The sequence below is a fragment of the Colobus angolensis genome, unplaced genomic scaffold (assembly GCF_000951035.1).
Source record: "Colobus angolensis palliatus isolate OR3802 unplaced genomic scaffold, Cang.pa_1.0 Scaffold462, whole genome shotgun sequence".
NCBI lineage: Eukaryota > Metazoa > Chordata > Mammalia > Primates > Cercopithecidae > Colobus > Colobus angolensis.
In genome coordinates, this window is record NW_012118066.1 from 48,400 (window position 1) to 62,397 (window position 13,998).

General features: G+C 44.0%; 1 protein-coding gene across 1 annotated transcript in view; it reads right to left on the reverse strand.

Annotated features, from left to right (window-relative positions):
* NEK4 (NIMA-related kinase 4) overlaps nucleotides 1–8,993 on the reverse strand; it is a 43,304-nt gene extending 34,311 nt beyond the window's left edge. Inside the window, exons 1-5 of the mRNA XM_011958230.1 lie at nucleotides 8,704–8,993; nucleotides 6,365–6,631; nucleotides 4,849–5,046; nucleotides 4,561–4,668; nucleotides 1,854–2,008 (exon numbers count right to left, since the gene is read on the reverse strand). Of these exons, the coding sequence (XP_011813620.1) occupies nucleotides 1,854–2,008; nucleotides 4,561–4,668; nucleotides 4,849–5,046; nucleotides 6,365–6,631; nucleotides 8,704–8,796 (821 nt within the window). The 5' untranslated portion in view covers nucleotides 8,797–8,993. The remainder of the gene's footprint in view (nucleotides 1–1,853; nucleotides 2,009–4,560; nucleotides 4,669–4,848; nucleotides 5,047–6,364; nucleotides 6,632–8,703) is intronic.
* Nucleotides 8,994–13,998: the final 5,005 nt, after the last annotated feature.

The window sequence follows — 13,998 nt, forward strand, 5'->3', positions numbered from 1 at the left end:
AAAAAAAAAAAAAAAAAAAAGGAATGATCCATCAATCCCTTTCCCTCTGGTCTGACCTTCCCCACAGAGGGGACCCACCACTGTTAACTATCAACCCAATATCAATAATTACTCACTGACTCATCAAAATCATCAATGATTTTGCTAGTAGCTATTTATAAAGCTGCACTATAGAAATACTGGTCAATTAGTTCTAGATTATTCTTTACCTTTCCTTCAATAATCCGATAAACTAAAGAATTCATATCTTTTGCATTGAAAGCATGCTTCAGGGTAGCCATTTCATAGACACAGCATCCTAGAGCCCAAACATCAGACTAGAAAATAAAAACAGTAAATGGTTAAATGTCAGAATAGCTTATTTATATTTTTTCCCCTTTAAAAAAAAGAAAACATTTTCCTTAAACCAATTCATAATTATTTGACTTAACTAACTTCTGAAATTATGAGTACTCTCCCAGAGACAAGGTAAGCCAGCATACAGAGCCCAATCCTACCTTATAGTTGTAGGGTTTGTTTGAGAACAATTCAGGGCTCATGTAGTAGGGTGTGCCAATGAGTGTGCTAGCCATGTCACAGTGGTTCTCTAACACTCGGGCAATTCCTAGGTCCCCCACTTTGATGATGTTTGTTCTTGTTAGGAAGACATTTTGAGTTTTCAGATCTCGATGAAGGATGTGTTTTTCATGTAAATACTGAGGAAAGAAACAAGATTTTATTACATATAAATAGACTTAATTATGTATTTATTCCTGGCCTATTGTATACCATCAGCAATGGCATGAGTTACAGTCTTTGACCATAAAGAGTAAGCAACCATACAACTCCTTATTCAACAAACAAATACCTACCAAACATTATTGCTTTATAATCTCTAAATAAAACGTCTAATTTACAATATTTGAAATGAGAAAATTAAGTTCCATGCATTGACTTACCCAGTACACATCAAAACTGTTCCCTAGTAGTTTGACAATTAATACATTTTGGCACTACATGAATCCAGTTTAAAAATATGTTTACAGGCCAGGTGCATTGTTCAGCAGTTTGGGAGGCTGAGGTGGGCAGATCACTTGAGGCCAGGAGTTCAAGACCAGCCTGGCCAACATGGCAAAACCCCATCTCTACTAAAAAAACACAAAAATTAGCTGGGCATGGTGACGCATGCCTATAATCCCAGCTACTTGGGAGGCTGAGGCATGAGAATCTTGAACCCAGGAGGGGGAGGCTGGAATGAGCCATGATTGTGCCACTGCACTCAAATCTGGGCGACAGTGACACTCTGTCTCAAAAAAAAAAAAAAAAGTAAGTGCAAGAAAGATACTCTGACCTTCCCTTTTTCTTCCAGAAAGCAGAAGATAAAACTCCCATATGAAATATGTCCTCCCTGTATCAGAAGGAAAGTAACATTCTTATTATCAAGAATGGAAAGCTGAACTGAGAGAATTCTATAAACAGACCTTATTAAAATAATTCTTATCTTCCTTTAGCCTCTCCACATAGTTTACTTTTCCACAATTCCCTCTTTGTTGAATCAAGCACAAAAGCATTTAGGTTTTGCCACTTCTTTGGGTCTTCATTTCCTTACAAGGGCTTGTGTGTCACATAAAACTTATTCAGGTATTAAATAAATCTATATGCTTTTCTCCTGTTAAATTATAAGTTTAATTCTCAAACTCAGCCAAAAAACCCTAAGAGGGTAGAATCTTGCCTCCTCTACATACATAATCAGGCCATTTTATTTCTTGTTTTTAAAAAAAACCCACCATTAATTCTTGCATATGAATATTATAGAAGCCACCCTCTTTTACCCCATCTATTTAGCCCAGCTATTTGCAAGGGAAGTAGCTTACATCTTTGTGGCCTCCAAAAAGAAGGAGATTTGCCGCTTTATATAAGGCTGCCTCAGGATGCTCCTGACAGACGGCCTTTCTTCAGGCCTTTTGCTCAGCATTGTTCTTATCAGTTCTGCCAACTCTGGGCTGTAATCCCTTGGCATTGGTGGCAGCTACAAAGAAAAATAATACTGTAATTATGACTAATGGTCTTGTGAAACAAAGTAAAAGCTGATAGAGGTTTCCCAATATTTATTTACAGTCATATATCCACATAAGCAGAAAACAACCAATATATTAGTCTACAGGAAGTGTACTGGTATCCCAGTTGTAAGATAACAAGTTGTAAAATTATAAAAGTATATCCTTCAACCCAGCAGTCCCATCTGATGACACTCTCATTCAGAAATAAGAGTATGAGTTTGGCCGGGCGCGGTGGCTCAAGCCTGTAATCCCAGCACTTTGGGAGGCCGAGACGGGCGGATCACGAGGTCAGGAGATCGAGACCATCCTGGCTAACACTGTGAAACCCCGTCTCTACTAAAAAATACAAAAAACTAGCCGGGCAAGGTGGCGGGCGCCTGTAGTCCCAGCTACTGGGGAGGCTGAGGCAGAATGGCGTAAACCCGGGAGGCGGAGCTTGTAGTGAGCTGAGATCCGGCCACTGCACTCCAGCCTGGGCGACAGAGCAAGACTCCGTCTCAAAAAAAAAAAAAAAAGAGTATGAGTTTCCTCATACTCTTGCAGTACCGTACCAGGATGTTCAATGCAGTACTGTTCTTGCAGTAGTAAACAATTGGAAACATAAATGTCCCATAGTGGATTTGTGGAATAAATTATCATACATCCTTCTTATAAAGAAGAAGAAGCCAGTCACAGTGGCTCATGCCTGTAATCCCAGCACTTTGGGAGGCCAGGCGGGTGGATCATGAGGTCAGGAGATAGAGACCATCCTGGCTAACACGGTGAAACCCTGTCTCTACTAAAAATACAAAAAAATTAGCTGGGCATGATGGCGGGCACCTGTAGTCCCAGCTACTTGGGAGGCTGAGGCAGGAGAATGGTGTGAACCCAGGAGGCGGAGCTTGCAGTGAGCCAAGATCGCGCCACTGCACTCCAGCCTGGGTGACAGAGTGAGACTCCGTCTAAAAAAACAAAAAAAAAAACAAAAAAAAAACCAAGACTTGCAGGTGCAGGTACCAACTTGGAAAGATGTCCCTCATATATTAAGTCAAAAAAACAAGTTATGTACCATGTAAACAGCCTGATTCCATTTCAGTTTAAGAATCTATGGGTGTATGTGTGCACATGCACATGCACACACACACAGGGTTATGTCTGTATAAAGACAGGAAAAAAACAGAAAGGCCATGTACCAAATTGCTAGCAATGGTCATCTTCCAGGGAATGGGAATAGAAAGAGAAGAGAATTTCACTCCCTTCTTGTCTGATTCTTAAGTAGTGGCATTATGGGAAAATTTTACTTTTGTGTATGTTTTTTAATGTGTTTCAAATTGAAAAATTAAATGAGTTGTGGGATAGTATTAAAATCAATAGGTGATTCATGGCCTTTAAAACTTAGTACATTGGCCCGGCACGGGGGCTCACACCTGTAATCCCAGCATTTTGGGAGGCTGAGGCGGGCACGTCACCTGAGGTGACGAGTTCGAGACCAGCTTGGCCAACATGGTAAAACCCCATCTGTACTAAGAATACAAAAATTAGCTGGGTGTCGTAACATGTGCCTGTAATCCCAGCTACTTGGTAAGCTAAGGCACGAGAATCACTTGAACCCAGGAGGTAGAGGTTGCTGTGAGCTGAGATCATGCCATTGCACTCCAGCCTAGGAGACAAGAGCAAAACTCCATCTCAAAAAAAAAAAAAAAAAAAAAAAATCCCTTAACAGTACACGGATGCCTGACACTATAAAGGGCAACTAGCCTCATGGAACATACAAAGTTGGTCACTCTGGAGTCTACATCAGACACAATGCTTTCTGTGGTTCTTAACTAGTTATTGATTACTGTGATGATTATCAAAGGAACAACAAGTTTAAACAGAGTAAACTCATTTTAAATGTAGCTCATTCAATCATAGGCTGCTTAGAGGAAGAGATAAATAGCCTCTCAGGGCATCTGCACATCCTATGACTATAGGCATAGGTTTTCAAAAAGCCAATTCTTTTGAGCCATTAAGCCGTCTTCCAGATTAATATTAAGAAATGATCCATCGAGGCCGAGCGCGGTGGCTCAAGCCTGTAATCCCAGCACTTTGGGAGGCCGAGACGGGCGGATCACGAGGTCAGGAGATCGAGACCATCCTGGCTAACACGGTGACACCCCGTCTCTACTAAAAAATACAAAAAAATAGCCGGGCGAGGTGGCGGGCGCCTGTAGTCCCAGCTACTCAGGAGGCTGAGGCGGGAGAATGGCGTGAACCCAGGAAGCAGAGCTTGCAGTGAGGCGAGATAGCACTACTGCACTCCAGCCTGGGTAACAGAGCGAGACTCCATCTCAAAAAAAAAAAAAAAAAAAAAGGAATGATCCATCAATCCCTTTCCCTCTGGTCTGACCTTCCCCACAGAGGGGACCCACCACTGTTAACTATCAACCCAATATCAATAATTACTCACTGACTCATCAAAATCATCAATGATTTTGCTAGTAGCTATTTATAAAGCTGCACTATAGAAATACTGGTCAATTAGTTCTAGATTATTCTTTACCTTTCCTTCAATAATCCGATAAACTAAAGAATTCATATCTTTTGCATTGAAAGCATGCTTCAGGGTAGCCATTTCATAGACACAGCATCCTAGAGCCCAAACATCAGACTAGAAAATAAAAACAGTAAATGGTTAAATGTCAGAATAGCTTATTTATATTTTTTCCCCTTTAAAAAAAAGAAAACATTTTCCTTAAACCAATTCATAATTATTTGACTTAACTAACTTCTGAAATTATGAGTACTCTCCCAGAGACAAGGTAAGCCAGCATACAGAGCCCAATCCTACCTTATAGTTGTAGGGTTTGTTTGAGAACAATTCAGGGCTCATGTAGTAGGGTGTGCCAATGAGTGTGCTAGCCATGTCACAGTGGTTCTCTAACACTCGGGCAATTCCTAGGTCCCCCACTTTGATGATGTTTGTTCTTGTTAGGAAGACATTTTGAGTTTTCAGATCTCGATGAAGGATGTGTTTTTCATGTAAATACTGAGGAAAGAAACAAGATTTTATTACATATAAATAGACTTAATTATGTATTTATTCCTGGCCTATTGTATACCATCAGCAATGGCATGAGTTACAGTCTTTGACCATAAAGAGTAAGCAACCATACAACTCCTTATTCAACAAACAAATACCTACCAAACATTATTGCTTTATAATCTCTAAATAAAACGTCTAATTTACAATATTTGAAATGAGAAAATTAAGTTCCATGCATTGACTTACCCAGTACACATCAAAACTGTTCCCTAGTAGTTTGACAATTAATACATTTTGGCACTACATGAATCCAGTTTAAAAATATGTTTACAGGCCAGGTGCATTGTTCAGCAGTTTGGGAGGCTGAGGTGGGCAGATCACTTGAGGCCAGGAGTTCAAGACCAGCCTGGCCAACATGGCAAAACCCCATCTCTACTAAAAAAACACAAAAATTAGCTGGGCATGGTGACGCATGCCTATAATCCCAGCTACTTGGGAGGCTGAGGCATGAGAATCTTGAACCCAGGAGGGGGAGGCTGGAATGAGCCATGATTGTGCCACTGCACTCAAATCTGGGCGACAGTGACACTCTGTCTCAAAAAAAAAAAAAAAAAATGCTTACAAACTCCCACTGAAGGTAGGACAACTTATACAAAGTCAGACACATGAAATCCTCAGCTTAATAATATTTTCAAGTATAGCAAGAGCATTTTTATTTAGAGAAAGTATCTCAGAATTTAAACATGGTCAATTAATTCTGGACAAGTCTACCCAGTTCCAAAATAATATTTCATAAACAGTCTTGCTTTTGAGTTACATGCATTTTAAAACACAAACTTGTAGGAACACTTATTCCATCTTATGGAATGAAGTGCTGCCCAATTCTAAAAAATAAAAAAAAAGAAAATTTATTTTGCATTTCCATCTACTGTACCCCAGCAGGGTGACAGATGAAATCACTTGGGCATATCAATTAGCCTAGCCACCTTTCAGCATGACACAACTGACCAACGGATAACAAACATAGTCACTCTTTGCTCTTGGTTGCCTCAGGGTCCTTAAAATTGACTTTGCTATAAATATTAAATGACTGGGCTTCCCCTGCAATTAGACATGAAATCTAGGTCTATTTTAATATAGGTATCACTTGCTTAGAAAAGTTCCAATGCTACAGCAAGAGTGATTGGGTCAACTTCACAAACGAATTTTCCAAAAAATAAATTTCTATATGTAAGTATCTGAAGAAAAATTTTCCTAAAATACACCTGCCATCTTCTTGCCATCTGGGAACAAGCTAGGATGCTACTAGTCTACACAGTACCTGCAAAGCCATGGCGATCTGTACAAACCACTCTACCACCTGATTCTCAGGCAGAAGCTGCCCTTTCTGCTCCTTAAGCTTTCGGTACAGATCACCTCCTTCACAGAAGCCCATGACAATGTAGAGCAGACCATCTCCTCCTTCCCATGACTCCTTGTAGGTGACAATGTTGGGATGCTTCAACTGAGACAAGAGCTGGGCTTCCTGTTCAGCAGCTCGCCGCTCTCGGCTAGAGGCATTTCGGAGGTTCAGTTTTTTGATGACATACTAAAAACAAAACATGTATTTTTACAATGTGCAAATAAACATAAGATTTGTGGCCTCTTGAGTTATCTAAGGGCTCTCAAGAATATCCTCAAAACCAACCTTGTAGAGCCTGTCAGGCAACCTATTCATTTTGTTTTTCACCAAGTACAAAATCGGGGAAAATATTTGCTATTATTAATGATACTTCTTATAAGTTAGATTTATAGCCCTGTAGGGCCACAAAAAAATTACCTTTCCATCTGCTTTTCACAATTTCATTAATGACTAAAAAAAGTGAGTTCAAGATAACATACCATTGGATCAATTATAAAACGTGTGTTAGCAATTTCTTAATGTCTGGCCGTACACAGTGGCTCACGACTATAATTCCAGCACTCTGGGAGGGCAAGGTGGGTGGACCACCTGAGGTCAGGAGTTCAAGACCAGCCTGGTCAACACAGTGAAACCCGTCTCTACTAAAAATACAAAAATTAGCCCGGCGTGGTGGTGTGTAACTGTAGTCTCAGCAACTCAGAAGGCTGACACAGGAGAATCGCTTGAACATGGGATGCAGAAATTGCAGCAGTGAGTCAAGATCGCACCACTGCACTCCAGCCTGGGAGGCAGAGCAAGACTCTGTCTCAAAAAAAATTTTTTTTAAAAAAAGAAAAAAAGAAATTTCTTAACATCTAAACTCTCCCAAAAGGTGCATAAAATATGGCCTCAATATACATTTGCAGACAGAATAGTCCATGGATTACATTAGATACTCAAAGGGATCCATGGCCCCGTAAGTTTAATAGTCACTGACTCTCAGCATAGAAAATCATTCACACTTAAAAGAAATCAATAGCCTCTAACACCTAATACATTGCCCTCAATCATTTCAAAGACCATACAATTCATTTCTTTAACACATACATAAATGTGTTTTGTGAAGTGTAAACTAAAGCTCAAATAACTAGCTATTGCTAGTTCCCTATTATCAGCCCCAAAATCCAATGATTCCCCCAATGCCTACTGAATAAATCTCTTATGCATGAGCTTGTGTTCCAGGCAAAGCAACTAGCACCAGAGACAAGGAAGAACAGGCAGTTGGGCCCTATATTTAACGGGGACATTTCCTCTCAGCTTGGCTGGAGCAGTCCTACTGCCCTGGTGTAACTATTGATAGTGCCTCCTTTCAGTTTCAAAATTGTCCCAGTTTGTACAATACATTATATTGTCACCCTACTAATACACCACATTGAAGAATTGGTTCATTATCCTGAGGGTAATGGGATAATGTGTTTTAAAGAAAGGAGGAGTGACAACATCAGATTTAAATTTTAGAAGGATCACTGAGGCTGCAATGAAAGTGATGGATTGGAGAAAAGCAAGTCAAGTAGCGGCGACCAGTTGGGAAACCGTGGCCATAGCCTAGCTAGAGAAAACAGGGTGTCCTGGATTGGGGTGGTACCAATAGAGATGACAGGAGGCCTATTGTCTTAGTGATAGATAAATATAATCAGTGTTGGGGTGCGTGGGGAGGCTTAAAAATGACTTCAGGTGTCCGGCTTGGGCAACTGGTGGGTTGGTGTCGCTATTCACTGAAATGGAAGACATGAAAGAAGGTTTGGCGGGAAGAAAATGAGTCCGAGTTTTAAGTGAGTCCAGCAGTCTACAGTAGAGACGTTTGGGGCCCATTATGCAAGGAATAATGCTTGCTAGGCGCTGTGTTAAGTCCTGGGAATGCATGATACCTGCTCTTATGAGATTGTCGGGGGTGGGAGAAAGGTGTGTAGATCAAGCATGCCAATTAATACAACAAAGAAATAGATATGCAGAGACTGAAAATTTTTACATAAAACGAAGAATCGTAATTAAAGAAAATTAAAATTAAAAGGAAAAAAATTAATAAAACAAAGAAGTAAAGGAAGTTCTGGGCGCATATTACAGGGAGGCCTGGCCTCGTCTTGGTCTGGGACCATCTCCCTGAGGAAATGCCATCCAAGATGAGCCCCTTGCGACCACTCCTGACCTAATCTACCAGTAGGCGCCCTCGGCGCACCTCTGCCCGCCCCCGCCCCTTGCCGGGCCTCACGCCTGCAGACCTGCTTGCCGTCCCGCCGGTGCTTCACAAGCGTCACTTCTCCGTAGCTCCCCTTGCCCACGACCCGCAGGTAGCAGTAGGCGTCCAGGGGCATGTTCCCAGCGCTGGCCCAGAGTCGGGATGCGGCGGCAGCGGCGGGTAGGGCAGCGGGAGGCAGCAGGAGGCTCGGTTCACGCCCTAAAGTGTGCAGTGGGGGCGGCTGTTGAGGCAGCCAGGCCCGGGCGGGATCGCGGGGTCCCGGCCCACGACGACGCCGCTGCCATAGCGATCCGGGCCGGGAGCAGTCCTGCGCATGCTCCTGCGTTCCCAAAGGACTGCCATAGAGCGGACGCCACGAGCGGCCAGAGAGGTTCCGCAGCCCCGGGAGGACCCGCCATAAATCAGAGGCTCGAGGAGGCCAGAGCGACTTCTCCAGGCCCCGCGCGCTTTCTGTTCGTTGGTTCCACCGTCCGGGTCCCCGCCACGGCAGAGTCGGGGAAAGCTTCCTCTTATTGTGCACTTGTTTGTCCTAAGCCCGTTACAAGTATTGTTCGTTCATTCTACGAATATTTATTGACTGCCTATGTGCCAGGCCGACAAAGCCCCTGCCCTCCTGGAGCTCATGTTCTAATGATTGGTGACAGACTCTCTACCAGTAACATTTGCTGTATCCGCTTTATCACATGCCGTCTCTGCATCGAGCAATCCATCCTATTTTTTGATACATTCAAAGTAAATTGGAGATATCTGTACCTTTCATCCCTAAAAACTTTCGCCTGCTAATTGAGAACTACAAAGACGCTCAGCAGTTAACGACTGCCCTAACAACTGCACTAAGAGACCTGACTAAACTCTAGCATGGCGTCCTGCTAAGTTAATAGCCTAAGGGCGGATCTCTAGGTGGACCTAGGCCCCTTTAAAATGTCTGCCCAAGAAAGCTCAGGGGTGCCAAAAGAATTCACCATTTGTTCCAGCCAATACCTCCCTTTCCTAGAGTGCTTCTTGTTTTTTTTTTTTTTTTTTGAGACAGGGTCTGGCCCTGTCAGCCAGGTTGGAGTGCAGTGGTACAATGGTGCTCACTGCTGCTTAGGCCTCCTGGGCTCAAGCCATCCTCCCAACTACAGGCACACACCTCCATTCCTGGCTAATTCTATTTTATTTTTTTCAGAGACAGGGTCTCACTAAGTTCCCCAGACTGGTCTTGAACTCCCGGGCTCAAGCAGTTCACCCACATTGGCCTATATATATATATATACACCACAATTTGTTTATCCATTCATGCAGTCATGGACACGGATAGCTTCCACCTTTTGACTATTGTGAATAATTCTGCTATAAACATGGGTGTACGAATATCTGTTTGAATCCCTGCTTTCTTTTTAATTCATTTGGATATACACTCAGAAGTGAAATTGCTGGATCAAATACTAATTCTAGTTTAATGTACTGAGAAACCGCCACACCATTTTCCACAGCAAGCTGAACCGTTTTACATTCCCATCAGCAATCCACAAGGGTTCAAATTTCTCCTCATCCTTGATCTATATCTTGATAGGAGATTTGGGTGTATGGATTTATCAGAATTATCTAATGGTAAATTTAGTATTTGCACATTTTCCCTCAAAGCAAATTTCATCTTCACTAGAAAACCAAACAAAAAGAACCATAAATAAAGATTGAACTCTAGTTAATGATATTATTAAAGATAAACAGGCCGGGCGCGGTGGCTCACGCCTGTAATCCCAGCACTTTGGGAGGTCAAGGCAGGCGGATCATGAGGTCAGGAGATCGAGACCATCCTGGTTAACATGGTGAAACCCCATCTCTACTAAAAATACAAAAAATTAGCCAGGCGTGGTGGCGCACACCTGTAGTCCCAGCTACTCAGGAGGCTGAGGCAGGAGAATGGCGTGAACCCAGGAGGCGGAGCTTGCAGTGAGCCGAGATCACGCCACTGCACCCCAGCCTGGGCGACAGAGCGAGACATAAACAAAGCCAGGCATTAAAACGGTGAAAATAGATTTTATTCAGTAACTACTGGTGGTAGGGGAAAGAGCTGAACTCCATTCCATTTGTGCAGAGGTGATTGGGCATTCCAAAGGAAGAATAAGGGAGTAGGCAGGGGAGCAAGCAGGGGCTCAGTGAGAGTCTGGGAAGTGAAAAATTAAAAGGATTGGTTAGCATAAATGTGATTAGGCCAACTGTGTCTGCTAGCTGGCAATCAGGAAAATCAGGATTCTATTCTCCCACATAGACTGGGAGACATGAGCCCTACCTTTCTGATTACATTTCAAAGGAATGGATTTCAGGTCCTTGAGAAAGACATTCCTAGGATGTAGGAAATACGTAGGTATATATCTCAGAAGGACAGAAGAAGGATTTGTAATTGTAAGCCTTTTAAAGTTAGTGCTATAGAGGCGGCACACTATGACTCACACCTAATCCCAGCACTTTGGGAGGCCAAGGTGGGAAGATCACTTGAAACCAGTCTGAGCAACACAGTGAGACCCCCTTCTGTACAAAAAATTTTTTAAATTAGCTGGGTGTGGTGGCTCATGCCTGTAGTCCCAGCTACCTGGGAGGCTGAGGTGGGAGAATCAGTTGAGCCCCAGAGGTTGAGGTTGCAGTGAGCCATGATCCTGGCACTACACTCCAGCCTGAGTGACAGAGTGAGACTTTGTCTCAAAATAAATAAATTTTTAAAAAGGAAGGATGTTCTGACATGCTACAACATGGATGACCCTTGAGGACATTATGCTAAACAAACTAAGGCAGTCACAAGAGGACAAAAGTATGATTTCACTTACGTAAGGTACCTGTAGTAGTCAAAATCACAGATTCAGAAAGTAGAATGGTGGTTGCCAGTGGTTGGGGAGAGGAGGGCATTGGTGGGTAGTGTTTTATGGGCGCAGAGTTTTAGCTGCAGAAAATGAAAAAGTCCTGGAGATGGATGGTGGTGATGGCTGCACAACACGAATGTACTTAAGCCACTGAACTGTATTCTTAAAAATGGTTAAATAATAAATATTATGTTCTGTATATTTTACCACAATAAAAAAATTGTAGCACACTGCTCCTGTAATCCCAGCTACTCAGGAGGCTGAGGCATGAGAATCACGTGAACCTGGGAGGCGGAAATTGCATTGAGCCATGATCGTGTCACTGCACTCCAGCCTGGGCGACAGAGCTAGACCCCTTCTCAAAAAAAAAAAAATTATATATTTTATATATATACCTATATATATTTCATTCTACAGACAAGGGTCTACTAGCCTGGCCCTGGAGGACAACTATGAACAAGACAGACAAGGGCCTGTCCCTGTGGGGCTTACAGTCGAAGGGGGAGACGGCCATGCATACTAACAAGCTGCCCTTGCCAACTGAGGTCAGTACTGTGCAGAAAAGCTGCCTGGTCCAGCCTGGCCATCCAGGAGAGGTTGCCCCAAGCAAGCACCACATGAGTGGAAGTTTAAAGAAAAACTTTTTCAGGCAGAGGAGCAACATGTGCTAAGACCCAATGGACTCATTTTGTGACTTTACCTCCACACCTCAGTGTGAACTCCCTGAGGGCTGGGCCAGGCCTGTCTGCTTCAACACCCTAAACCCAGCAGGTGTAAATGAAGGAATTGCAGGTTGCTGAACAAATGAGTGGAGAAACACCTGCCTACCTGGATCTAAAAGAAGTCTCTGCAGTTGAAGCTGAGAGACTCAGAGGGGGCCATGGGCTAGGTGACATAGAGGGGTCAGCAGGGGCCATACCACTCAGGATAGGGTGTGTGAGACAGAGAAAGTCCTGCAGCAGACTGATCTTTCTAAATGGTGACTCTGGCTACTGCCTGGAGCACAGCGGAAGAAGGAGATCAGTCATCTAAATGAGGGATGAGGGCGGCTTGAATTAGGTGGTGACTGGGGATGGGGAGAGAAGTTAATGGATTAGAGGGATATTCAGAGGGTGGGAGGTAGGGTAGGTGGTCAAGGAGTGTGAGGCACCCAAGATGCCACCCAGCCTTCTGGCTTGGATGGCCGGCTGGATAACGGTGGCCTTCACTGGAGTGGACAACAGGGGGAAGACCTGGCTTAGTAGCAGTCTGTTGGGAGGAGGAGACAAAGGTCAGGAGTTCAGTTTGGACATACCAGATGAAGGGGCTCTGGGCACATCAAGCAGACAGTTGGCTGTGCGGGGGTGGAACTCAGAGCAGGTCTGGGCCCATGTGCTGTCCCGCCGGCACCAGCAACACAATTACCCTCCCCATTCTCAATCAGCAGCAACCATAGCTGCTTTCTGTCCACCCTGGCCCCCATCTCCCACATACATAGGGTAGGCCAATTTCTCCTCTTCCTCTGTACCATGAGGATAATATTAACAATAATATCTGTCTCTTGGGGGGAGTTGTGAGCAGTAAATGAATTCGGACACAAATGATGCTGAGAAGTATGACAGGCACAGGTCATAATTAGCTCTCTGCATCTCCTGTCCACCCTCCCCCTGTGCAAAGATGCTTCTAGCACTTTACATGGACCAGGCTTGGTGCTAGCCATCTCTCAACAGCCCAGGCTTGAACTCATCACACCCTTGCTCAAAATATCTTAAGTATCTCTCACCCAAAAGGCTAATCACTTTCAGACCTCTGCACCAGCTGGTCCCAACCCCCTTCCCAGCCACCTTCCCCACCCTCTTCATCGGCTCCTGCTCCCATCCCAGACACCTCCACATTCCCACAGCATACATCCCACCTGCCCATCTGCTTTTCTCTCCCTCCCTTCCCACCTTCCCCTTCCCAAGCACTGCTCTTTTTTCCAGGCATCTCATCCAGGAACCTTCTCCTAATCCCTGCGGGAGATGAGCCTCTGCCCCTCCAAATTTCTACCTCTTCAGCTTCTCATCACTCGTTGGAATTCAGTCGGCTCCCTTTGACTTGTCTGATTCCCTTTTCCCCTGACATCAGCTCACTGAACACAGCAGGATACCCAAGTTTCCGTATGGTGGTGTCCCAGTGCCAGTGCCCAACACACTGTAGGGCTCGGTCGATACTGGCACAGGAAATAAGCAGAACTTCAAATGTACAGTGTCATGTTGATCCAGCTTCTCTCCCACAAAGACCAGAAGATAGGCCAGAAGGTGACCCTGGCCTAAGGACAATAAACTCTTCCTGGAAGCTGCTCTGTGAGACAAAGTCCAGGACAAGCAAACAGAGATCAGTGAGGGCTCTGGGCCCCCTCCTCTTCTCAGGGTCACTGCAGCCAGCACATCCCAGCCCAGGTCACAGACTGGATTGGCCAGGGGCCCTATCTGCCCAGTATGCTGTGGCTTTTGGGG